At 41.9% G+C, this 27,372-nt stretch overlaps 1 protein-coding gene across 1 annotated transcript in view; it reads right to left on the reverse strand.

Moving 5' to 3' along the window:
• The window catches only part of HACD2 (3-hydroxyacyl-CoA dehydratase 2), a 111,135-nt gene extending 86,631 nt beyond the window's left edge, over nucleotides 1-24,504 (reverse strand). The window contains exons 1-3 of the mRNA XM_066347944.1: nucleotides 24,278-24,504; nucleotides 21,629-21,746; nucleotides 2,379-2,397 (exon numbers count right to left, since the gene is read on the reverse strand). Of these exons, the coding sequence (XP_066204041.1) occupies nucleotides 2,379-2,397; nucleotides 21,629-21,746; nucleotides 24,278-24,432 (292 nt within the window). The 5' untranslated portion in view covers nucleotides 24,433-24,504. The remainder of the gene's footprint in view (nucleotides 1-2,378; nucleotides 2,398-21,628; nucleotides 21,747-24,277) is intronic.
• Between the last annotated feature and the right edge of the window lie 2,868 nt (nucleotides 24,505-27,372).

Consider the following 27,372-nt stretch of genomic DNA (forward strand, 5'->3'; position numbering starts at 1 on the left):
ACTCAAATTTTATTCATCATAAAATTCATTCAACTCAAGTGGGAAATGCAAGTAAAAAAATCTACAATCACTATAAAGATGCACCCAGTTTTTAGACCCCAAAATTTTCCAAAAAATGTGCACCTTATACATGGTAGATATTCTTGTCAGAAATTTTATTCCCAAGGGTAGAAATTTTATAGAGATAATGAGACTATATTCTAAGACAAATAAAAGAACGTATTATAATACAATAAAATATTAACTAAAACAATAGTACTCATGCTCAGAAAGCATACACACCTAAGAGCTTCCTAGCAGCGGAAGGTTAAGGGAGTTGAGGAGCATGGTGGCACAGGGAGGCCTGCAGTGGTTCCAGAACTCTCTCTGGCCAAACACATCGCCCAATCTGCAAGCCTATGTCTAAAACTCACGTAACCATTTAAGAAGGGACAATTTTTTTCATCTGTAGATAAAAGATTACAAAGGAAATGTGTGAGATTATACATCAACTAAAACCCATTTACCATAAAGTCAAATCAGTCAGACAGGTTCTGGCTCAGAGTGGTTCAGGTCCAACAGAAGTTATGCCATTTACTGGCTGTGTGACGTGGGCCAGGCCCCTTAACCATCTCTGGGAAAGCAGACCATGGGATAGATGAGTCCCCAAGTCCCTTTCAAATCAATTACTCAAAGGTTCTTTTATGTTTTTTTTATTTTTTAAAAAGATTTGATTTATTCATTTTAGAGAAAGAGAGAGAGAGAGAGAGAGAGAGAGAGAGAGAGAGAAGGAGGAGAAGCAGGAAGCATCAACTCCCATATGTGCCTTGACCAGGCAAGCCCAGGGTTTCAAACTAGCGACCTCAGTGTTCCAGGTCGATACTCTATCCATTGCGCTACCACAGGCCAGGCTCAAAGGTTCTAAATAAAGCAGTGATTCTTAACCTTCTAGGACAGGGGTCCCCAAAGTTTTTACACAGGGGGCCAGTTCAATGTCCCTCAGACCGTTGAAGGGCCAGACTATAAAAAAAAACTATGAACAAATCCTTATGCACACTGCACATATCTTATTTTAAAGTAAAAAAAACAAACGGGAACAAATACAATATTTAAAATAAAGAACAAGTAAATTTAAATCAACAAACTGACCAGTATTTCAATGGGAACTATGCTCCTCTCACTGACCACCAATGAAAGAGGTGCCCCTTCCAGAAGTGCGGCGGGGCCAGATAAATGGCCTCAGGGGGCCGCATGTGGCCTGCGGGCCCGTAGTTTGGGGACCTCTGTTCTAGGATCACATACTCATCTGAGAATGTAATGAAAGCTAAGACTTCTACCCACCCAGCCCCCAAATTAACATAGAATAATGCATAAAAAATTCTGCAAATCATATGAGAAATCTTTGACTGTAGATTTTCTTCCTAGTGTGAAAATAGCCAAGGTGCAACTCTTTATAATGAACATGCTTCGTCTTCCTTAGAAGTAATGGTGCCATCGTGGCAGCTATGTGTAAGGACCCACAATGGACAGTTTGCTCTGTGTCCACCTGAAATGTAAGTTCTCTTTTCTCTGAATTCTCTAGTGCCAAGTGTAGTACCCTGAATACATTAAGAAGCCACTTAGTTTGCAAATCCGGGCCATAATGGTTTGGATGCATAGTTCTCAGACCTTCAGTGCTTCTGAATGAGTACCAACTTCAAATCGTCCCTTCAAGAATAAAGTCTGAATGCATAGCAACCTCTATGGACTTACTATACAGGCTCTGTCAACTTTCCAAAACTGATTTCCATTTAACTAAAGGGGTCCAGCCATCCTAGACTAGAAGCTATGCCTCAGTTTCAGAATAGAATTTGATGACCTCTTTCTCTCTTCCCCCCAAAAGAAAACACACTATCTGCTTTTAGCAGAAATCTCTCTCCTTTGTATAACCTTTTCTCCTGACAGGTTCGCAGTCTTTCTCACATATACTAAATATCTGTCTGGGAAGTAGGCGATATATACAGCACTCCCATTTTAAAGGTAAGAAAATGAATATAACATTTAAGTGATCACAGAAAGGGCTTTCTATAGCACCAGGACCCCAAGCCACATTTTTATAAATATGCAAGTGTTTCTCCGTTACCCTTCTAACGATAGGATAGACTAGACCTCTTTAAACTGACAGAGCAAAACAGCTGTGATATTTAGTAAAATGTTCAGGGATAACATCTGAATAGTACTTATGATTTTAGAAACCAAAACACATACCAATTTAAGCAATTTTATATATAATAATTAAAGTTTAGTTTTTCAATATTCAATAAGAATCAAATCAGTTAATCACTTAAGACTTTTTAAAAAAGCAATGACAAAAAAGCAGAATCCACTGTAGACAGTAAGGGAGATAATTTTATACTTACCTATTGCACAATGTAAAATCTAGAGGAAAAAAGGGAAAAGAAAATTAGAAAAGATCAATAATATTATAGCTTTATTTCATATAAACTAGCCTTTCAGTAAGAATGGAGCACTGTCAAAAGTATTGAATTTGAAAAACAAACATTCCATTTTAAAACTTGGCTACAGGCTACAAGAAAATGGAAATTCTTGTTCAGTTTTTTTTGTTTGTTCATTTTTAGTTTATCTATGGAAGATTTCCTAAGGAGTAAATCTCACCCAGTAGTCTGTTAGATGTCAAGGACCTCTTTTATAATATCTAAACTTATAAAGTAGTAAGTATCTCTTCCATGTCTCAGACTCGACAGAAGAGAACTGTCACACACTATAGAACATGGAGTCAGAAAAGCCTTTGTCGGCTCCTTTTTGCCTGGCAGGCCCTTCGACCTGGACATCCACTCTACAAAGCGCCATCCTTCATTCCTATCTTGTCTCATTTCATGACCTCATTCCCAGGGTGTTCCTGGTCTCATCTCTAACTCTACATCTCTTTAAACTCCAGGCTCACATCCAAACTGCCTTTGAATCTCCACCCAGCTGTCCCAGCAGCAGTTCAAACGTGGCATGCCTCAACGGTAAGCACACCAACCTCCTCCTCTCTCAGGTCCAGCCATTCCTTCCCTCCCTTCACCCCAAGTCCAGCTGATTTCCAAGTCCTGCCAACACTTCAGCATCTGTCTTCCCTTTTTTGTTGTTGTTGTTTTTATTTTAAACTCCAGTGCCTGGGATGAGACTGCTATCTCTTCACCTCAATAAATCCAACGAGCCAAATAGGTTCTTCTAAATCCTTTTCCAATTAATCGTACACAAGGCATTGTTTTAACCCTGGGTGGTAGTCAAGAAATAAACTGGAGCCAGCTACAAGACTGATTTAATGACCAAAGCTTTTCTAAATGACAAGACCTATCAGCTATTGTAGTGCATTTCAGAATTACAGTTCTCTAGCAGGCGTTGTGTTGTTTGATCCTAACAGTCACCCCAGTAGACAGGTAGGTGAGACATCTCTACATGCAAACGAGACTACTGTGGTATTGAAGTGCTTGTATTCAAGTCATCCTTATTTTACTTAATAATGGCCCCAAGCCTGACCTTCGGTGGTGCAGTGAACAAACTGTCAACTGGGAATGCTGAGGTCACTGGTTCAAAAGCCCGGACTTGCCAGGTCAAGGCACATACAAGAAGCAACTATGATGAGTTGATGCTTCCTGCTCTTCTCTTTCTCAATTCAATAAATAAACTCTTAAATAATAATAATAATAATAATGCCCCCAAAACACAAGGGTAGTGATGCCGGTAATTCAAATATGGCAAAGAGAAGCCAGAAAGTTCATCCTTTACATGAAATGGTACATACGTACAGGAAAGAACACAGTATGTATAGGATTTGGTACTATCAGCAGTTTCAGGCATCTAATGGAGGTCACCCCCTGTGGATAAGGGGGGGACTATAGTACTTCCTTAATTGGTTTCTTTGGGAGTGGGGAGACTTAGATTAAAAAACCAGACTGTATGGCCTGACCAGGCAGTGGCACAGTGGATAGAGAGTCAGACTGGGATGCGGAGGACCCAGGTTTAAGACCCCGAGGTCATCAGCTTGAGCGCGGGCTCATCTGGCTTGAGCAAAGCTCACCAGCTTGGACCCAAGGTTGCTGGCTCGAGCAAGGGGTTACTCAGTCTGCTGAAGGCCCGCGGTCAAGGCACATATGAGAAAGCAATCAATGAACAACTAAGGTGTCACAATGAAAAACTGATGATTGATGCTTCTCATCTCTCTTCGTTCTTGTCTGTCCCTGTCTATCCCTCTCTCTGACTCTCTCTCTGTTTCTGTAAAAAAAAAAAAAAAAAATCAGACTGTATGAATTTGTTGATAGCTGATAAGAGAAAAGAACTACTATATGGCAAATCTTATCTTTTCCAAAAGAAAACACTGCTAAGAATATCAGAAGACAAGCTGAACCTCCTGCTGCCAAGTTAAAGAAAACTGAAAGATACATGGAGATTAAAGTGAGGAATGGAAGACAGGAATGAAAAATATACTTTAGGGGAAGACAGATGACAATACCTACACAGAAAACCTATTCTATCTGCGGATGTGGCAAGATATCCAGGCTGCTGATTAACCACAGGACATTGCAGGAAGGATATATATAGTGTTTACAGACCATCATGTTTTGTCTGTGTGATGAAACAGTGGGTCTCAGTCCTTATAGACCAAATCTCCCCTTTTCAACCACATGTTTTATAATGCCTCCTTTATCACCCTAAAGTGATATTCATAGATGATATAACCTACCTACACAAAGTTTTCAGAAAGATACAATGTCCTAACTGATATGTAAAGAAGGAATAAAAAAAAGTAATTTATTAAGAAAAATATGTATTTCAGTATATAAATATTTGGGGACAACATATGACATAATGAAGCGGTCAAATGCACATACCAACTTATGATGAATACGTCTGAATTTTAAAATAACAATATCAGAAACCAGCCCCGGCCACATGGGTCAGTGGACAGAGTGTCGTCCAAGCACACTGAGTTGGCAGGTTTGATCCCCAGTCAGGGCACGCAGGAGAAGCAACCAATGAGTGCACAACTAAGTGGAACTAAGTAGAACAATAAATTGATGCTTCTCTCTCTCTCTCTTCTTCTCTCTCTCTCAAATCATGGGAAAATTAAAAAGAATATCAGAAACCACTTTGCAAAAGTATAGGAAAATAAAAAAGCAACACTACCATAAAAATAGTATTAAGATAATGAAAATAGGAAAGTAATCTTTTTTTTTTTTAACAGGGACAGAGAAAGGGATAGATAGGGACAGACAGACAGGAACAGAGAGAGATGAGCATCAATCATCAGTTTTTCCTTGCGACACCTTACTTGTTCGTTGATTGCTTTCTCATATGTGCCTTGACCGCGGGCCTTCAGCAGACTGAGGAATCCCTTGCTCAAGCCAGCGACCTTGGGTCCAAGCTGGTGAGCTTTGCTCAAACCAGATGAGCCCGCGCTCAAGCTGGCGACCTCAGGATCTTGAACCTGGGTCCTTCTGCATCCTAGTCCCATGCTCTACCCACTGTGCCACCACCTCGTCAGGCATGGGAAGTAATCTTAAGTGAAGTGGAATAATATGCCAAGGTAAGTACCAGTCAAAGTAGAAAAAATGAGGAAGTACAATATTATTGCAAATGAGCTAAATCTTACTTATTTGTAAGTGTGGAGTCATAATAATCCCCTGGGTTATATCATGGGATGGCTTAAGAAGCAACTATCACAGAAAACTTCCGCCTCGAAATCTCGCAGAGACATACAATTGGTGTCTAGTTTGCAAAAAGCCCCTGCAGACCATTTTTTTTTGATTGGTGTGATAAGGAATAGAAGATGGACCAGAAAAAACAACCACCCAGTAACACAAGAGGCAATAAAGCAGTTGGGTAATTGATTGAGGATAGCTTTAGGATAAAACATAAAAACTACAGTGATCCTCCCAAAAGGCAATAATATAAAATATTATTGAAAGAGTCACATTAAAGAAATCCAGTAAGATCCCTGCATTTCACCTGTCTCCACTAACTTAATAACTAAACAGGAACCTCAAATCTCCTGTTACATATTTTCAATGTTTCATAGCTTTTGCAATAACACTATTGCACCTGAAATCCTTTCAACGAGATCTGCAAACTGGAACTGCTATAATACCCACAGAACAGAATGTGCCAAGTAAACAAATTACTCAATTCTGAGATGATATCTTGATTTCACTTAGGTTCCCTCTTCACACTGACTGTGGTAGGCAGAATTCTAAAGAGAATTCCCTGTGATTGCTATTCCTTGGTTATACAATTAAACACTAATCCAGGTACTGCGGTATAGGGATTTTGGTATGGAGATTATATAGGTAGGCCTGAGCCCACCATGGGATCCCTTTCAAAGCAGAATTTTTCCAGCTGGTAGCCAAAGAGGAAGTCAGAGATATTCAAAGAACAAGAAGGATTCTATGAGCCATTTTTGGCTTCAAAGATGGAGGGGGCTCCATTTAAAGGCTGAAGAGCAGCCTCTGGGAGCTAGGAGTGACCCCTAACTTATAGCCAGCCAGGAAATGGGGACTTCAGACTTACAAGCACAGGGAACAGGTTCTGTCAACAAGCTAAATCAGCTGACAAGCAGATTTTCCCAAGTACCCGAGTCAGCCTGGCAGGCACTCTGATTTCTGTCTTGTAAGACCCTGACCAGAGCACCCAACAAGGCCCAGCTTCTGACATACAGCCAAGAGCTAAATAAATGAATGTTGTTTTAAGCTGCTAAGTTTGTGATATTTTGTTATGCAGAAAGAGAAAACTAACCATCTTCTAACTTAATATGCTTTTTGTTTAATTTCTCATGAAGATGTTTTAGTATTAATATGTATTAAAAACCTATCAATTTATATGTGTAGAGGGGCTCGCCTGGGGTAATATTCAAAGTCAGGGGGATGCAGAACAAGTCTTCACCGAGTTAAACTGTCTTAGACACTGTAGGCCATCTAGGCAGCAGTGCCCTATCCACTGTGGCCCTCGCCAAAGTGCACTTGCGGCGGGCAGGAGGGACTGCTTTTGTTGAGATTGGCTGAGAATCACTGAACTAAAATAAGCATATTTCACTGGAAAAAACTTAGAGGACTTGCCATATTCAAAATCCCCCCTGAAATTGTGTGGTAAACAGCTTTCTCATCTCGAACCCTTCAATTTCCATCTACTGGCAAAAAGCTAACTTTAGTTTTAAAATTTAACCTCAATATTTTTTTGTTAGTTTTTTTTTTTGTGTGTGTATGTGTGACAGAGACAGAGAGAGAGAGAGAGAGAGAGAGAGAGAGAGAGAGGAACAGATAGGGACAGACAGACATTCGTTGTGGCACCTTAGTTGTTCACTGATTGCTTTCTCATATGTGCCTTGACTTGGGGGCTACAGCAGACCGAGCGACCCCTTGCTCAAGCCAGCAACCTTGGGCTCAAGCTGGTGAGCCTTGCTCAAACCAGATGAACCTGCACTCAAGCTGGCAACCTCAGGGTTTCAAACCTGGGCCCTCCGCGTCCCAGTCCGATGCTCTATCCACTGTGCCACCACCTGGTCAGGCCAACCTCAATGTAGAATGCCATTTTCCACAACAGGTTACTCAGAAACACCTATTTTTTTTAATTTCTAAGATTTACACTAAGGAATTATTTTTGTAAGCTACCAACAAATTTGTTCAGTTTCATTTTTTTAAAAAAAAACTTCATTACTTTTAGGGTAGTCTTCAGTTCACAGAAAAACTGATGAAGGTACAGACTTCCCATACACTCCCCGCCCCACACATGCATGGGCTCCCTCATTACCAGAGAGGTACATTTATTACAGCTAATGAACCCACACTGACACATCATTATCACCCAAAGTTCACAGTTCACATGGGGGTTCATTCTTGATGCTGTACATTCAGTGGGGTTGGACAAATGTGTAATGACGTGTCTGCCATCACAGTACATACAAAGTAGTTCCAATGCCCTACAACTCCTCTGTGCTCCACCTATCATCCTTTAATTTCATTTTTAATTCAAGGTAAAACAACAAAAACCAAAAAAGTTTAGCAAGTAGGAACCAAAGCAGCCTTAGAGACCTCAGATACAGCCAGGGAATTAATGGGCTGAGAGGCAGAGTCAGAGACGAGAGGTTCAGCATGAACACCAGGGAACTTCCAGAGAAGATAAAGCTTCCTGAGCGGGCGGCTCCCCAGGGCCTGCCTCCCCTCTCCTGTGACTGTGGGCAAGTCCAGAACACATGGAGTTATGTTTACTAGGACTTGGTTAGTTTTGAAAACTATCATACTATACAGATGTGATTCTATTTTTGCTTAAAACTTACCTATATAATAACATGTAGTCTTGAGGGACAGACACCAAAATGTGAACAGTGGTTATCTCTAGGTGTGAACTTATGATCAACATGCATTTTCTTATTTCTGCTTATCTAGGTTTTTTACTATAATGAATATACAGCACTGATGATTAGAGGGAAACCTTTCCCCTCTCCTCTGCTTTCTACAAGAAGCATTTTCCCCCAAATATTTCTGGTCCACCCTTTAATCCAGTGATGGGATTCATATAATTTAATAACCAGTTCTCTGCCCTAATGACTGTTTTAACAATAAAAAAAACAATATACCAAAAAGTAGTTTATTTCATGCATTTAATATTTAAATAAGAACAATAAAAGTACAACTATTGATCGACTTACGACCTATACAACTTACGACCATTTGACTTTACAACCACAATCTCTAGCCATGACTGCTCCGCGTCTGGCAGCGCAAGCGATGCCCAGCTGGGCGTACGACAGTGCGGACCAGCTTCCGGCAGCACTACCATCTCCGCGTGCACCATTTCAACTGTTATCCCAGACTCGGTACAGCAATTTGTGTTTTGTGTCTTGGGTATTTTTCATCAAACCCCTCCCAAGATGTCTACCAAGAGGAAATTGTCTTTGCAAATATTAAACCAGTTGTACTGGTAATGCAGTGTTTTACTTAAACCTGACGAATGTAAAAATAAGAAACAAAATGGTGTAGAGATGATACAAATAGCATAAAATGAACAAAGAAAATTATGATATATAACAACAATGAAAGAAAATTATAATAAAATATGACTTAAAGATTTTTATAACATCATTTCACAGTATTGTACATATAGCCTACTCAACTTAGGACCAAATCGTGTTATGACCGGTCTGTCGGAACCAATCATGGTCATAAGCCGAGCACTAGCTGTATACAAAACTAGATTATAAGAGTTTTAAAATATGAATGAAAAAACATTAAATACCACCTGACAAAAAAAACAATAAGACTGTTATTTAAGATACTTCCATACTGCTTCTTCACTGGTGTCCTTTCTTGCAATATTTTTCACCTATGGACGGAATGAACATTACTATGGACGCTTAGAAAATGCTGTTGCACAAATGAACGTTAAAAAAGAGTAAAGAATGTAAATTTGTGATTTCCACATTGGGCAGCTGCCCAGGCGCCCACCTTAGAAAGAACCCTGGTGACAAGTGCCATTTTAACAACCAGTTCGCCAAACTCAGCAAAAAATTAGGTATCGGTTCTGCTGAACCGGTCAGTGTGAACCAGCTTAATCCCACCACTGCTTCAATCACTTTACCTAGGGACAGGAAAGATGCCTCAACTGAGCAGGAAATCTGGGAAGAATTAATGCAGAGTACTCAACTCAGCTCCATGGTGGGGTTTCCACAAAGAACCCCACGTTCTCTGGTTCCCTCCAGCCCCCTGGCCGCTGAGCCTGAGGCAGGGTGGGTGGTGATTCCGGAGTCCAGTTAGCAAACCCATTTGGCCTGCACGATAACGCACAGCCGCCAGCTAGGCCTTTAGCACTAGTAAAGGTGAGTTTTAGAGTTATGTAATGCCTTTGAATTATCTCAATGTTCAGAACATAAGAAAAAGCAGGCTACTGAGTGAGTTCCCTCAAAGACTCCAGTTCAAAAACTTGTTCCCAAAGTCCTTTCACAGTCATATTTTTAAAGGAGGAAATAGGTGAAATTCCATTAATTATTATGACTTTATCTTTATCACTTAATTTTACCTTTCTTGCTGTATTCAGCTCTATAACTTAACTCATTATCTGCTTAATTTTCATATGCTGATCATGAAATACCAAAGCCTTACAGAACTAAGAGTGGAAAAAAATTAAGGCCATCTCATCCAGCATATTCACCGCAGATAATGAATGGAGGCTCGGTTAAGTGACAAAACCAAGTTTTAGAACCCAAATTTCTTCTCTCCAGTGTCCTTTGACATATACTGTGACACCTCTTAAGTGCAATTCTCTGTGTACTTCTCCAGTGTTTCTGTCAGCTTTTCTGTGATGCTCATTAAGCCATCAACTAATTCTACCAACAGGTGTCTCCCAGGTCCCTTCAGCATGACTAACTGCACACTCTGGGAGTTTCTCTTTGGCTTCTGCTCTGAGATAGACTTTATCTTAAGCATGACTGGGCTATCCTGCTTTTCCTGTACGCCTGATCATGGGAGGGTGGTATGTCCTTAAGTAAGCCTAAGTCAGTCTTAAAGGCTACAGACTGTTGGATTTTATTTTTAAACTGGTAACTACCACTATACCTTTTTCTTTTGATAAAATGAGTGAATCTTTTTGCATAAACATTAGAAAGGATTTATATGTGCTACACAAAATCATTCAATAGTTTTATCATTATTCCTCCCGCCTTTTTCTTTTTCTAATTTAACAAGATTTTTACAGCAGATGTAAAATTCTTACTTCATTTTAAATCAAAAGATGACCTAAGCTGCCTATTTTATTCCTTTTCAAAGAGTTTTTGTGTGTGTGTGTGTGACAGAGACAGAGAGAGAGGGAGACAGAGAGAAGAACAGATAGGGACAGGGAGAAAGGAGATGAGAAGCATCAATTCTTCATTGAGGCTCCTTAATCTCCTCAGTTGTTCATTGATTGCTTTCTCATATGTGCCTTGCTGGGGTGGGGGTGGGGGGGGGTGGCTACAGCAGAGTGGGGGGGGGCTACGAGTGACCCCTTGCTCAAGCCAGTGACCATGGGGTCATGTCTATGATCCCACGCTCAAGCCAGCAACCCTGGACTCAAGCTGGTGAGCCCACACTCAAGCCAAATGAGCCTGTGCTTAAGCCAGTGAACTTGGGGTCTCGAACCTCAGTCATCCGCGTCCCAGTCTGATGCTCTATCCACTGTGCCACCACCAGGTCAGGCTTTCAAAGAACTTTTAAATCTAATTTTCTTCATTCACTTTTTCCCCCCCTTAAGTAAGAAGCAGGGAGGCAGAGAGACAGACTCCCACATAAACCCCAACCGGGACCTACCTGGCAAGCCACCTATGGGGTGATGATGCTCTGCCTATCTGAAACCGTTGCTCTGTTGCTCAGCAACTGAGCTATTTTAGCGCCTAAGGCAAGGCCATGGAGCCATCCTCATCCTCAGCACCTGGGAACAACTTGCTCCAATTAAGTCATTGCTGCAGGAGGGGAAGAGAGAGAGAGAGAGAGAGAGAGAGAGAGACGAGAGGGGGAAGGGTGGAGAAGCAGATGAGCACTTCTCCTGTGTGCCCTGACCAGGAATCAAACCTGGGACATCCACATGCCAGGTCAACGATCTACTACTGAGCCAATTGGCCAGGGCCTCCTTTTTGTTTTCTATTATATATTATTTACATTATATATTTTTTTCTTTTGAGGTTCACAAAGTGATGTATAAACACACACTGGCCTGACCAGACGGTGGCGCAGTGGATAGAGCGTCAGACTGGGATGCGGAGGACCTAGGTTCAAGACCCCTAGGTCACCAGCTTGAGTGCAGGCTCATCTGGTTTGAGCAAGGATCACTAGCTTGGACCCAAGGTTGCTGGCTCGAGCAAGGGGTTACTTGGTCTGCTTTAGTCCCACGGTCAAGGCACATATGAGAAAGCAATCAATGAACAACTAAGGTGTCGCAACGAAAAACTGATGATTGATGCTTCTCATCTCTCTTCGTTCCTGTCTGTCTGTCCCTATCTATCCCTTTCTCTGACTCTCTCTCTGTCTCTGTAAAAAAAAACAAAAACAAAAAAACAACCCTAAACACACACTGAAATACAGAGTAAAAAGCAGAAATCCCTTTTATTTTTCCAAATACCACACCTCTTCAGAGGTAAAACTAGTAACAGTTTAATATGTACCTGTATACTGTCTCCAATATTTATAATTTGCTTTTTTTCCTATTGATTTTTCTAATTTGAAAACATCAGCATAATTTAATAATTATTTTCATTATTTTTGTCTTATGAATTAAGAAGATTTAAACTGTGGAGTGACACAAAATCTTCTGTTAGACTGGTCTTAATATGCTTACTTACTGCCCTCCTTCTCACTTCATTCTAACCTGGTAGAAACTGAAATATCTCATGAAATTCCATGTGGACACTTTGCAACATGTACCATGGTCTAAAGCTGTACTGTCCAGAGTAGCAGCCACTAGTCACATGAGCCTATTTAAATTCAAATTAAAAGTAAATAAAAGTAAAAACAGTTTCTCTGCCCCACCAGTCACATTTCAAGGACTCAATCGCCACGTGTGACTAGTGACTACCTTAACAGACAGCACAGATTTGGAACGTTATCACTACAGAAAGTTCTACCTGACAGGCTTAAAAACTTGGTTAATTTTATTTCTTTATGATATACAGTTAAATACCCTTTGATAAGGTTCCTTCAAAGTTCCATCTCTTCTTGTGGGTGTTTTCAAAGTGTCTCCATCTGCAGCAAATTGCAAGGTCTGTTATCTAGAAACCTAATGCATTCTCCTGGCTTCTTGTAGATGTTTTTATTCTTCAAAGTCTGAAGATCCAAACTGTTGTACTACTACATTTTAAGGCCTTCTCATTCCTGCTGAAAATCACTTTAAGTTTAAAAATTTAACAAATGGGTGCCTAGAAAGGAAAGGGATTTTTTTTCCTTCAAAAACAGTTCCTATATGGAATTCTACATGCTCTCAATAGCCACACTAAAATGGTCTTCCAGTTCAGAGGCGTTTTCTACAATTTTCCCTGATTACGTATGTTATATATTCCAACCTTTTCTATTTCTGGTAGCCTTACTTTTTGACAGACTGTATACTCTCAATCTGATTTCTAGACAGATCGGTTATATTGCATTATTAGTCTGTTTAGTTTCGCTACCTTTCTATATATTTTGTTTTATAGTTGTTCACATAATCATTCACACATTAACTAGTCCACCAACAAAGTATTTCCGATGTGCTCAGCACTACTATTTGATAATATTCTCTTTTACATTTCAATGGTGAACTCTGACAATTCTAACTGCTTCAGCTCTGTAATCTACTTTATCTGAGCCTGTAACTGGGAACTCCTGCTTTTCCTGAATCTTCAGTACCACTTACCTCTCTGCACTGAGGCCTCCCTTCCTACCCTCACCGCCACCATCAATATTCTCCGTCCTGTTTTTAATTTCGGCACGTTCCTCTCTACAGCCACTACCTTCCCTCCCTGAATACCATACAACTCTCCTGTCTGCTTGAGTGGGCAGGCAGTGAGCGAGGCCTGTGGGTGGCTCCTGTTTCCCACGGGCTCCCTCTTCCCTTCTGACATGGTGACACTTATTAACTATACCCAACTTCTATTTTTCTTCTGGTCTTCATGCTGTTTTAAGCTGGTTTGTCTGGGTTTGCTGTCATTCCTGTCAGTGACAGCTAGCTCCACTATGAATTGCTATGCTGGTTTTTCAGAAATCTCTTCTGAAGGTCTGTTTTCTCAAAACAAGTCTTCAGAAAAAAGGCAGTTTAAAAGGCACATATAGCTTATATTTCAAAAGTTCTTTCTTGAAATTATCTTTTTTTAAGATTTTATTTATTCATTATAGAGAGGGGAGAGAGAGAGAGAGAGAGAGAGAGAGAAGGGGGGAGGAGCAGGAAGCATCAACTCCCATATGTGCCTTGACCAGGCAAGCCCAGGGTTTTGAACCAGCAACCTCAGCGTTTCCAGGTTGACGCTTTACCCACTGCGCCACCACAGATCAGGCTTGAAATGATTATTACTGGGAAATTAGCATGTTTCCAGAAGGAAGAAAAATACTACAGATGATGGTTATGGTCATAGATGAGTTCACAAAAGTGAACTTAGGACATAATATGCCTGAAGTATATTACTGCGCTAGAAACACCACAGAACCTAACCACGTAGTATCTCTGGGGGAAAAAATAAAAACCTCTAGTGACAGAAGAAAAGAACATGAAAACTGGCAGGGAAACAAGATGGGAGCCCTCTTACTAAAACACTTCAAGTTCTTAAGATTCTGCTGTATTTAAGAGAAATATCCAAACTCAGTTTCCTGAGGAGAGCTGTGAAGTGAGGAATGAAAAGTTAGACCAGAATACAGAGAAGGAGCTTAGAAAATGGTATCGGGGGGAGGATGGTTAGAAAACGTAACAGAGAAGTTTATTTTAGATTCCTCCCTACTAGATCAACTCCACACAAAAAAATCACCAATAAGACTGGTTCCCCCCTTTTCTTTTTGTAGATTTAAGGGGGTTCCAAGTAATGGATCAGGAAGAGGCTGGGGAAGAAAGGGAGATCCTAGATGGACAGTGGTACATAAAGGACACATAGAGCGATGTACATATGTTGAAGATGGACTGTATCAGTCTCAATAATTAATGTCTTTGCAGAGTCAACCTTAACCCACTGGAATCCTCACTGTCAATCACAGTGGCACATCCCATTATAAGTATTTAAAAGTGTCTGCTATAATTAGTCTTATGTTACCTAAACATATTCAGGAGTTTAAATTCTCTCAAAAATAATTTTAAACTGACATAATGTAGCATCAACCTACTAATTTCTAATCTTCCACTCAACTCTAAGAAAGCTACAAACAAAAGACCTGTTCTTATCTGTGAATATCATGAATCCAAAAAAAGAATGAAAAAGAAAACTTATCCACAGCTCATTATAGATAAATGGCATTTAAAAAAAATTGAAATATAGTTCAGACACAATAAAATTTATCCATTTAAAGTGCATGATTCAGTGGTTTTTAGTATGTTCGCCAGGTTGTACAACCGTCACCACTACCTAATTCAAGAATATTTTCATTGCCTTAAAGAGAAATCCTGTGCCTGTGAGCAGTCACTCCCCACAGCCCCGGCAACCAACAATCTGCTCTCTCTATGGATCTGCCTATTCTGGACACTTCACAGAAACAGAGTCACACAGTATGTGGCTTGTGTGTCTAGATTCTTTTTTATTGAATTTATTGGGATGGCACTGGTTAACAAAACTGTACAGGCTTTAGGTGCACAATTCTACAACACATCATCTGTACACTGGACTGTGGGCTCACCACCCCGAATCAAGTCACTGTCCATCACATTTGTCTAGCTTCTTTCACAGAGCATATTTTTAAGACTCATCCATGTGGGCCCTGGCCGGTTGGCTCAGCGGTAGAGCGTCGGCCTGGCGTGCAGAAGTCCCGGGTTCGATTCCCGGCCAGGGCACACAGGAGAAGCGCCCATTTGCTTCTCCACCCCTCCCCCTCTCCTTCCTCTCTGTCTCTCTCTTTCCCTCCCGCAGCCAAGGCTCCACTGGAGCAAAGATGGCCCGGGCGCTGGGGATGGCTCCTTGGCCTCTGCCCCAGGCGCTAGAGTGGCTCTGGTTGCAACAGAGCGACGCCCCGGAGGGGCAGAGCATCGCCCCCTCGTGGGCACAGCGTCGCCCCCTGGTGGGCAGAGCGTCGCCCCCTGGTGGGTGTGCCGGGTGGATCCCGGTTGGGCACATGCGGGAGTCTGTCTGACTGTCTCTCCCAGTTTCTAGCTTCAGAAAAATACAAAAAATAAAATAAATAAATAAATAAATAAATAAATAAGACTCATCCATGTTATAACACAGGGGTCCCCAAACTACAGCCCACGGGCCACACGTGGCCCCCTGAGGCCATTTATCTGGCACTCGCAGCACTTCCGGAAGGGGCACCTCTTTCATTGGTGGTCAGTGAGAGGAGCATAGTTCCCACTGAAATACTGGTCAGTTTGTTGATTTAAATTTACTTGTTCTTTATTTTAAATATTGTATCTGTTCCCGTTTTGTTTTTTACTTTAAAATAAGATATGTGCAGTGTGCATAGGGATTTGTTCATAGTTTTTTTTTTATAGTGCGGCCCTCCAACGGTCTGAGGGACAGTGAACTGGCCCCCTGTGTAAAAAGTTTGGGGACCCCTGTTATAACATGTACCAATAATTCATTCATTTTATGGTATGGAGACACCACATTTTGTTGATCCATGATGACATCTTTAAATATATTTTTGCTACCAATGTTAATTAGCTCTGAGAATTACTCAGTGTAACAAACTGTATTTGTTCATATACTGGTCACTTGGTCCACAGATTGTCAATTTATAAAACATCTCATACACTTTCTTGTATTGTGTCTCAGTACTTCGGTGAATATTTCCCAGGCTTTCCACCTAACACTTCCTTTTCTAGAAATTGCCCCTTCTTCTCACCTTCTATATACAGTGGTACCTTGAGATACGAGCAGACCAACATACAAATTTTTAAGATACAAGCTGCGGCTCGGTCCATATTTTTGTTCGAGATCCGAGCGAAATTCCGAGATACGAGTCAGAATCAACTGGTCGTGCTTCAGCACTTCTTAATGACACTTGTTTGTCACATTTCTGTAACATTTTAAAAGGCAGGCAAAAGCAAACCTCATTGGATAAATTTTTATTCAAAAGTCCTGCAAGTGAAAGTGCCGAAAGTGCAGCCAAAAAGGCAAAAACAGGTGATGATTAAATGAAAAATATGTAATGTTAACCTTAGGTTAAGTTTAAAGTTAAGAAAGTGCATTTTTTTCACAATTAAGTTTTTGTGGTTTCATTTTAAGTAAAGAAAGTGCAGTTTTAGTTTTGTTTAAAGTAAAGAAAATGCACTTTTAGTTTACACTTAGTGTTAAGAAAGTGCAGTTTTAGTTTACGTGTCTACAGTGCCTGCATCCCTTCTTCCCTCCCTCCTCCTCCGCCATTCATCTCCGTTAGCCACACTCGTCTGTCTCCAAGGTAAGAATACAGTACTAAATAACACTTTTTTCTTTTATTTCATATATTTTGTTATACATTGGTAAAGTATACATGTGTGTTTCTTAATTAAAAACATCTTTTTTATAACTTAGGATGGTTTGGGGATGTTTCACAGGGCTGGAACGAATTAAATCTATTTCAGTTATTTTAAATGGGAGAAATTTGTTTGATATACGAGTTGACTGACTTACAAGCTCGGTTACAGAACGAATTAAACTCGTATCTCAAGGTTCCACTGTAGTTAATGTGGCCTTGCTCCTACATACGTGACTGGTCCAGGAATGAGCACCTGATTAAAGCTAGAGAAATCAGGCCCTTCATTGGGAATGTGGAACTGGGAAGAAGATTCCAACTGGCTGCTCTTTTGATTGTAGGAGTGCAATCTCAGGAGCTTTTCTGCCAGGTGGACCAAGGAACCAAAAATACTAGTCTGCAAGAAGGTAAGAAAGAGTCAGAGCCAGAGAGAAAGAAGAGCAGAGATAGGCGACTGAGCCAGAACTCCTGGGTTCCCGACGGTGCTCCGTCCCTGACTGCAGGTCATTCCTAGGGTCCAGCAGCATCCCTGCCCTGGGAGTCCATGAAATAGCCTGTACCTTACAATAACTCCCCCTTACTGTCTAAGTTATAAGCTAGTTAAGGAGGTTTCTGTCATTTTTAGCCAACAGTCCCATTATAATCATCTACCCAATAAGGTTTTAAACATTTCATTAGCAAAGGCTCAACCTCCACAGCATTCATTACAGCAACTCAACTCCAGACTTATTAAAATTACTGAAATAATTTGGAGAGTTATCTATAAAAAATACTCGAGACATTCTTAAATACGAACAAAAAAATAGGATTTGTATCTATTTTATAAAGAGCTATATTATTATAACTCCAAATCAATATATTTCTTCTTCCACTTTGCAAAAATCATATTTCCTCAGAAACAAAACTGTCCTTTTTTTTAAGCAAGAGAGTGAGTGAGAGAGACAGAGAGACAGACAGGGACAGAGAGACAGGAAGGGAGAGAGATGAGAAGCATCAACTCATAGTTGCAACACTTTAGTTGTTCATTGCTTTCTCAGACCTGCCTTGACCAGGGGGCTCCAGCTAAGCTACTGACCCCTTGCTCAAGCCAGCGACCTTGGGCTTCAAGCCAGCTACTTTTGGGCTCAACCAGTGACCATGGGGTCATGTCTATGATCCCACGCTCAAGCCAGCAACCTTGACCTCAGGATTTTAAAACTGGGTCCTCAGCATCCCAGAATGACACTCTATCCACTGCGCCACCACCTGGTCATGCAAATTGTCTTTTTGCATTACACCACTTCATGCCCTTTTGCACTTGCTTGGTATATGTTTTTGAAATCTTTTAAAAGTCAGTGTTATATTTTTCTAATATTTGAAGTTTCTTCAGAACAAATAATCTCTAGTTGCTTTTTTTTTGTATTTTTCTGAAGTTGGAAACAGGGAGGCAGTCAGACAGACTCCCGCATGCACCCGACCAGGATCTACCCGGCATGCCCACCAGGGGGCGATGCTCTGCCCATCTGGGGCGTTGCTCTGTTACAATCAGAGCCATTCTAGCGCCTGAAGCAGAGGCCACAGAGCCATCCTCAGTGCCCGGGCCAACTTTGCTCTAACAAAGCCATGGCTGTGGGAGGGGAAGAGAGAGACAGAGAGGAAGGAGAGGGGGAGGGGTGGAGAAGCAGATGGGCGCTTCTCCTGTGTGCCCTGGCCTGGAATTGAACCCGGGACTCCTGCACGCCAGGCCGACGCTCTACCACTGAGCCAACCGGCCAGGGTCTCTATTTGCTTTTTAAGCAAACACCACAGAACTTAATAAAGAATAACATTCAGGATACTGATATAAATGAGTAGCAACTTCCCTGCATTTGTTTTCTCCTCTTGCAAACAAGCTATATTGTCAAGTACTAATAGTTCCCATAAGGATAACTTATCTTCAGATTTTTTTATTTATTGATTTTTAGAAAGAGGAGAGAGAGGGAGAGTAAGAAAGAGGGGAAGAAGCAGGAAGCATCAACTTGTAGTAGTTGCTTCCTGTGTCTTAACCAGGCAAGCCCAGGGATTTGAACCAGCGACCTCAGTGTTCCAGGTTGATGTTTAAAGATAATTTATCTTTTTTTTTTTTTTTAATGTTTATTTTAATGATTTTATTTTATTTTTTTTTAATTTTTATTTATTCTTTTTTTAGAAAGGAGAGGGAGAGACAGAGAGAGAGAGAGAGGAGAGACAGAGAGAGAGAAGGGGGGAGGAGCTGGAAGCATCAACTCCCATATGTGCCTTGACCAGGCAAGCCCAGGGTTTCGAACCGGTGACCTCAGCATTAAAGATAATTTATCTTTAAACAATACAGTGCAGGCCCTGGCCGGTTGGCTCAGCGGTGGAGCATCGACCTGGCGTGCGGGGGACCCGGGTTCGATTCCAGGGCACACGGGAGAGGCGCCCATTTGCTTCTCCACCCCCCCCCTTCCTCTCTGTCTCTCTCTTCCCCTCCCGCAGCCGGGGCTCCATTGGAGTGGGGATGGCCCGGGCGCTGGGGCTGGCTCTTTGGCCTCTGCCCCGGGCGCTAGAGTGGCTCTGGTCTTGGCAGAGCTTCGCCCCTGGTGGGCGTGCCGGGTGGATCCTAGTCGGGCGCATGTGGGAGTCTGTCTGACTGTCTCTCCCGGTTTCCAGCTTCGGAAGGATACAGAAAAAAAAAAAAATACAGTGCACCTGTAGTTGATTATACAACATAATCTGGGTGGGCAATAAACACTCCTCAGCTGACAACTTAGTTAAGTATAGTTTTGGGGAGCCTCCACTACTGCCCCGACCTGAGTTTACTGGAATCACGGCAAATCCTCTGTATATTCTTGGGAATCTTTACTTCATTATGCAGAGTTCTTTTCCCAAAATCAAACCTAGGATTTGCCACCTATTTCATTCTCAACATGAATAACAGAGATAAAACCAAAAAATCCAAATTATCTTCTTAAATCCCTATTAAAAATTCTATAGGGATAGCCCTAGGCTAATCCTTCAAAGTCTAAGATTTGGTTCCTGAGTGGATTTCGTATCAAACTATTTAATGTCACTACCTTTCTTAAGATATACCTAAAATTTTTAAATAGTACCTCCAATATTATAAAGTCCCACAGAGGTAGAGTCCCTTTTAAATCACTGAAACCTGGGAGACAAAGCAGTCCTCACTTACTACGCCCCCTTCCAAAAATATTCAAGACCCTATTCATGGCCCACAGTAGGATTTGCTGATTTCCTCCGACTCAAACTATTAGGGCAGGAAGGGGCTTTGGAAATCTACTTTAAATTAATTATTTTACCAATGAGAAGATGAGATAACAACAGATAAATAACTTGCTCAAATTCACAAAGTTGGTAAAACCAGCATACTTAGAATAGGGGTACTCAGGCTCCAGCCAGCCAGAAGCTCATTTCAGCACACCAGCTACCAAAACGGTGTAAGTCTAGAGACAGTATAGAAATCTGTCTGCTTTCTAAGAGAGGAAAAGAAAAAACCTACAATTTTCTGCTTTTAAATGAGAGGGTGAGAGGATGAGGTATCATACCTCATTTCATGGAAGTAAATGTTTTTTTGCTTAAATATCATTCCAAATGTCATACTGGGCTTGCCCTAGAGGCGAAGTGAAATGAAATGGAATACCAGATTTCTTCAACCTGAAGGTTTTTCACGATAATAAACTATGGAAGCTATTGACTTTGTGTGCCCAAGACCTGCCTATCACTGGCCAGAGTGATCGGTCTCAGTAAGGCCAACCAGAACCCTTTCCTAGAAGTGAGACACAGATACGGAGCAGAATAAACTTCCTCCGTTTCCCACCGTGTGGAGAAGGCAGCCTGCAGTAGGCGGGTCTGAGACCAGCATTCAATGAGAAACAAGTAAGAGTAGAAGAGAGACAGAAAGAGCGAGGCAACGCCAAATCCTTGGTTCGCATTCCTGAACTGGGTTTCTGACTTTGTAAGTTAAACCCACATTAATATTAACCACAGAAGTCTGTAAACTCATTTTAATAGTTTGAATCGCAACTCAAAGTTGCTAACATATACTGACCCCAGGAAACAGGACTAGAGATATATTACTCTTAATACAGGGAAATTAATAAGCTTTTGCTTTAAAAAATATTTTTTTAATTTGGATGTCTTTGGACAGGCTCTACCAATTCTTACATCTACCACTCCTGACATCCTCACTGAACAAGTTCCTGTTCCCATTATATGCCTGGCCCCGAAAGTATACGACTTTGCTAACACTTCTCTAGGATGCTTCTAGAATTTTAAAAATCCCCAGATAAACTTGTTTCATTTAATTTCCAGTAGAAGTAGAATGTAAACTATAGTTCAGGTAATACAAGTTAAATGAGATTTTATTTCATCTAGAATATCAAAAAGATGGTCTATGTATCAACATTATAGTAAACTATAATGCAAGTTTTCAAAATATAAAGCAAATCCAACATATGACTACTTCAGTATAATTTAGTAGCATGATTTTTATTTTATAACAACAGAAATTAACAACAAATCTCAGGACCTACCTCCAATAAGGCTCCAGTTTGGAAGAATTTCAAAGGCTTTTCAATGGAATAGTAAAGGCTATGATAGCTACCTTTAGCCAGGTATGCTCTGACTAGACCAACTGCTATAACAAGCCACCTACGAAAAATAGAAAAAAGAGCAATCAGAAAAAAAAAAGGTAAGTAGGATTTAAAGCAATAGAAAGATGTAGAGACAATAGACACTGCTAGAGGTGACCTCAAGAACCAGTGTTCTGGATTTATCACCTAGAGCTCTCAAACGCCAATGCACAGAAATGTTGCACCACACCAAGAGTGCTGTACAAAAGCACAGTGCCACCTCACCCATCTGGAGCTCAGCTTTTTGGCAACCTTGCCTGTTGAGAATAAGGCCAAAATGAAGAGAATAAGCTAAATTGGTCCCTGAACAGCTAAATTAAGTGCCAGAGACTCTAAGACAAAAGAAAAAAAGTGTTAAAGGAAAAGTGTGAATGGCCTGTGCAGTTCAAAGCTCTCTTATAATAGGGTGGAGAGATGTTTTAGGCTATTTTTACAAGTATCTCACGGAAACATACCCATACCTTAAAATCTATCCTTTTAAAATGGTAAATGAAGTAAGAATAGGTGGTTAGATATTTTTCAAAGAATAAAAGGTATTTTTGGTTGAATTTCCCAGAATTAATTCAGTAAAGGAATCTGGATAAACCTAAATGTAAAACAGGAAAGTACTTAGGCGTACCACTGTAAGCGTTACATTTCTGTTCCACTGTCCTCAAAAAACAAATTTCTCAGGCCCCGTAATTTTAAAATTTAAGTTCCAAAATGAAACAAACAGACCTTTATTAAGGTATGTTGCCTTGAAGACAGTAATACATTAACATATATATAGAATGTCAACTATGCAATGGGGTATGTATGTTATTTCTACAAAATGTCATACAAAGACATCAAATAGTTCATAAAAGTAGAGATGAACTTCTTAATGGTGTAACTGGTCCAGCATTAGCAGCCTAGCAAAAAAGCTTACTTTACTCTCAGTCTCAGTTTCTCTTCCTAGATATCCCTCCTTATCTTCCGCTCCCTCACTCACTGCCCAGGAATAATAACTTTTTTTTTTAACTGTTATTTCTTGATCTTTTCTAATTCCCCAGTGTATCTTAAAATCCCACTCCAGGTCCAAGACTCTCATCAATCCCCGTGCTAAGGCAAGAATTTAACTTATAAATATAAATAGAGTCCTGAATAGTCTTTTAAAATCACTGTGACCATTTAGGCAACAAAGAAAACTTTCATCTGTAATATTTCTTTATTGGCCTGTGAGTTGAAGACAAATAGGTTCTAGATCCAGATCTAATACTAACCAGTTGGGTGACTGCAAGCTAGCCAGGTAAGTCACAACTTCTCTGAGCCCCGGTTTCAGCCTTGGCTATTTCTAATACTAGCAATAAAGCCTATGATCCTCCCAAGATATGCGTGCGTGCGTGCGTGCGTGTGTGTGTGTGTGTGAAAAGCAAAGGGCTGAAATGTTAATATAACATTAGCATTTGTGTTTTTAAAAAATGGGCATAGAGGAAGGGAGAATGCATATACACTTTTTCCTGTAGCATCTGAAGGATACACAAAATAAGCTGCCTCCAGGGAGGGGATCTGGGTGGAAGAGAAGGCTGAGAGGGAAGATTGCTCCGTATGTATTTTATTTTTGCATGTATTTTAATTTTGCAACTACCAATGTATTGCTCATTGTAAAAATAAATACAAATGGACGCACACTTTACAGTTCTTTCAAGTTTTCTATGTATGTTTGAAAATTTCATAATCAAAAGGTAAAGGAAAATGTTTTACATATGAATCAAAATTTTAAAAAAATACATAAAAAATAGCCATAGCCTGATCCTGTCATACTCACCAAAAATCATGAGATCAAGGAGGATTAAAGTAAGTTATCCAAGGTCACTAACTAGTTCTAGTTAGTGTCAGAACTAAAACTAAAAACTCGCTGTGACAAGAATGGACTGATAAGAGCAACAGGAGGGGCAAACCCGTTTGGTGGGTCTATTCCCCTCCTCCCCAGGAGCTCTGCCTTCTACCTCCAGGGCCTTCTCCATCCCAATCTATCCTTAAAAAGTCTCAACTCATCTAAAGGACAGCTCTGCTACTGTCACTGGCCAAAAACTTTGAAAGCTTTCCCATTACCTTTCAGATTATATATGGCTCGGCCTGGATTTTGAAAACAGCCGCCTAAACACATGGTCACTCTGCAGCCACCGCTCTCTCCACCCCCCTGGGGAAACCAGCTGGCCAGTCGTGACTGCCGCCCAGGCTCCGGGCGCTGCAGGACCGCCTGCACGCCGCCTCGCAGACCCGGACCGGTGGCCCGCACGCCCTGCTCCCACGGCCCTCCGACCCGCGCCCGGCAGCCTTCCCGTGCTTCTCTGGAACCCCGAACTGCATTTCGGGCACACCCGCTGCCCGGAACTTGCTGGCCCCCGCCCAGGCGGGAGTCCGGGCAGCACCGGGGCGCTGAGCGCTCGGCTGCCCTCGGCGCCCAGGACCGGTCCCGGGCCGCCCCGGCTGCGCCGCGCGCGATGGGCCGGGCCCGGCCGCTCCGCCGGCCGCAGAGCCCCCTGGCCGGCTAGGCTCGCTCCCCGCCTCCCCGAGCACCAGCCTCACCCCGCCGTCATCACCACATTGTAGATGACCAGGTACGCTGTGGCCAAAGGCCCCGGGCCCTTCTTCTTCCGCGCGCCGCTGGCTTCGCCGGGCCCGGCGCGGCCCCCGCCGCCCCCATTCCCCTTGGTTGCTGCAGTCGCCGCCGCTGCCGCCATGTCAAGTTCCCGGACCTCGCTCCCCTGGCGTGAGCACCACCGCCCGAGTCCAGCACTGCGCCGAGGCGCTGGGAGGGGCGGGGGAGGCGCGCTGAGGCCGCGGGGCGGAGCCAGGGACAGCGCCCACGGCGGCCGCCATCTTGGAGAAGGGCAAAGACGCTCCCTGCCCCTTGGTTTGCTTCAATCACTACCATCTTGGATCTGAGTAATCACTGCTTCTTGTGCGTTCCGCTAATAATCTCTGGCGCCATGTTGGGTTGAGTCAGTCACCTTTGGTCACCCTCTCTGGGCCTGCTGTTTCCGCCATCTGGATGCTTCGTCGTCTCTGCCTAGTCTTCTGTAACCTCCGCCTACATGTTGAGTGAAGAAAGTGATGCTTTCGTTCTTCTCACCTTCACTTCTCCCAAAAGCCCTAATCTTCACCTCCATATAACGATGCAGCAACCCACCATTTTTGGGTCAGGGCAACTGACGTCAATTTCGCTCCCCGTCAAATCAGAGGCTGACGGAAATAGCGCCTCTGCCAGGTGTGCCACGCTCCTTAAGCATAAACAGGTTGGGGATTCAGTCTCCCCAAGGTGTCTTCCCTGCCTTTTGGTTTTCAGTTGCTAGTACAGCAGAGAATGTCAACAAAGTGGACTCCTTATACTATCTGACTAGTGTGGCCTGGGATCCGGTGACATTCATGGGGGCCTGGAGAAGGTTCAGCTGCACCTTCCAGCCCCAAGCCAGGTGGGCTCACCTGTTGCTGAGGCAGGAGGAGGCCAAAGCTGTTAGGTCTGCCCAGGGCAGGTGTGGAGGGAGTGCGAAGCTTTTACATCCACGGTGGCCCCAAATAGAGGGATGTTGGCTTACATGAAAAACCTGCACAGCTCTTGTGGAAATGTTACCGTAACAAGATGAGATTCGTGTTGTTTGCTGCCCTTCCCTCCCCCTCCCACCCCCCCAATTTTATGAGAGACAGTGGCCCAGTAGGTATAAGAGAGGCTTTAATTCAAATTGCAGCAACTTGAGAAGGCAGGGAACTCCTATCCAAAAGAACTGCCTTAACAGTCTTGGCTTACTGGCCAGTTTATATACCTTTTGTGAGGTTGGTAACTCATAGAACATGCAGTCAGTCACATAGCAGTGTGCGGGAGGCAGGATTCTGGTCTGCAGGAATGTCTCCCCGGAATGTCCTTCTGGCACTGGCACAGGTCTGTCTGGTGTCTTCAGTGCTGCTCCTGGTTGGCCAGGGTCTGGTGCATCTGCAAACTTTCTGCAAGAGAACTCCCTGGATTTCTTAGGCAATAAAGTAAAGATTAAGATTTGTAAACTAAGCTTCTAATTAATCTATAGGCCTTAACTTTTCACAGTAATTCCTGTGACTAGGCTTTCACAAACAACTATTGTGATATAAACTCAGGTCCCTCTTCAAAGTAAGCTTTCCTCCACATTCCTGCAAAGGTAAACTTGTCACTGCATTTCTAAGTAAAGGCCAGGGAGCCATTAAGAGAGAATAGTAAGCAGATGAACTATTTCCTAACCCTTACATATCTCCCATTCATTACAACTAAAAAGTTACTATTACCAAAGCCAAAGTTTTCATATTTTGGCTCCCCTATCAGAAACTGCATCAACTAGTTGAGCCCATCTTCTATTCACTGTGTTGTCTCAGGGTATTTTAATTTGTAAAAGTACCCTACCATCAATTTTCAACACACCCAAACAGCCTGCATATGTGATGGTATAAAATACTTATTCATTCCAGCTAGTATTTATGGAGCATCTGGGAGGCTGCACTGGGGATGATGGCACTGAATGAAAGAGACAAGTCATGGGTCTCCCAGAGATCACGGAGAGGGAGCCCCATGAAAACACATAGAATTAGGTGGTGAAAGTGAGACCAGGAAGTTACTGCCAAAATCCAAATCATAGTGATAGTGGTTGGGCCAGAGTGGTATTGACTGAGGTGATGAAAACTGAATTGGATTCTGGACATATTTTAGGAGCAGCAGTGACAAGATCTGTGGATATATTAGATGTGGAGTGTGAAGTAAAAGAGACTGTGAGCAACTTGGAAGAACTGGGTTGTAGAAGAGGAGATTTTGAAGAAAGAAATCAGGAGTTTTGGTTTTTACATGTTGAATTTGAAATCTTTATTAGACAAATGGGGAAGTTGTGTAGACAATTAGATGTAGACACTGAGGTTCAGGGAAGAAGTATGGATTAGAGATATAAATTTGAGAGTCATCAGGGGGATGGCATTTAGAGCTATAAACATCTAGAGATTGAGACACAGAAACTAAACAATTGTCGGGGTCTCATCCTTTAAGGCCCCACAGATTATATAGAGATCCTGTGGCCTTATTTTCCTGACTTCTTTAAAGAGCAAGTAGGTGTAATCAAATTGCAGACAGTGATCAGTGGGGGGGAAATTGCAAAAGAAATAAAGAAGTGAGTCATTTTGCAGAGCAAATAATCACTTATCTGAAAGCTTCTTTCATTCATTTAACTGCTTTTCTTTTCAGTTTAACCTGGGAAACTAAGAGGCAGGAAAACATAAAGCTCTATCAGTTGGAATCAATTTCAAACTCAGTGTATCTTCTTGTGGTCACTTAGACCCAACTCCGATCTGTTCTCTACAGTACATCTTTTCTAAATACAAATTTGTTCATGTCTACTACCTTTCCCCTCCTCACCCCCTTAAGATATTTAAATGACTTTTAATGACACATAAGATAAAATATAAAATATTTAAAGTAGCCTTCAATAATGTGCATGGTCTTGCCCTACCCATGTCTTCAGTCTCACACCACAGCATGCTTTTCCTACCCATACTAGTCTTAGAAGTTACCTTCCTTGGCAAAAGGAATTTTGCATGTGTGATTAAATCAAGGACCTTGAGATGAGGAGGTTGTCCTGGATTATCTGGATGGGCCCAATGTAATCACAAGAGGG

The sequence above is a fragment of the Saccopteryx leptura genome, chromosome 8 (genome assembly GCF_036850995.1).
Source record: "Saccopteryx leptura isolate mSacLep1 chromosome 8, mSacLep1_pri_phased_curated, whole genome shotgun sequence".
Taxonomy (NCBI): Eukaryota; Metazoa; Chordata; class Mammalia; order Chiroptera; family Emballonuridae; genus Saccopteryx; species Saccopteryx leptura.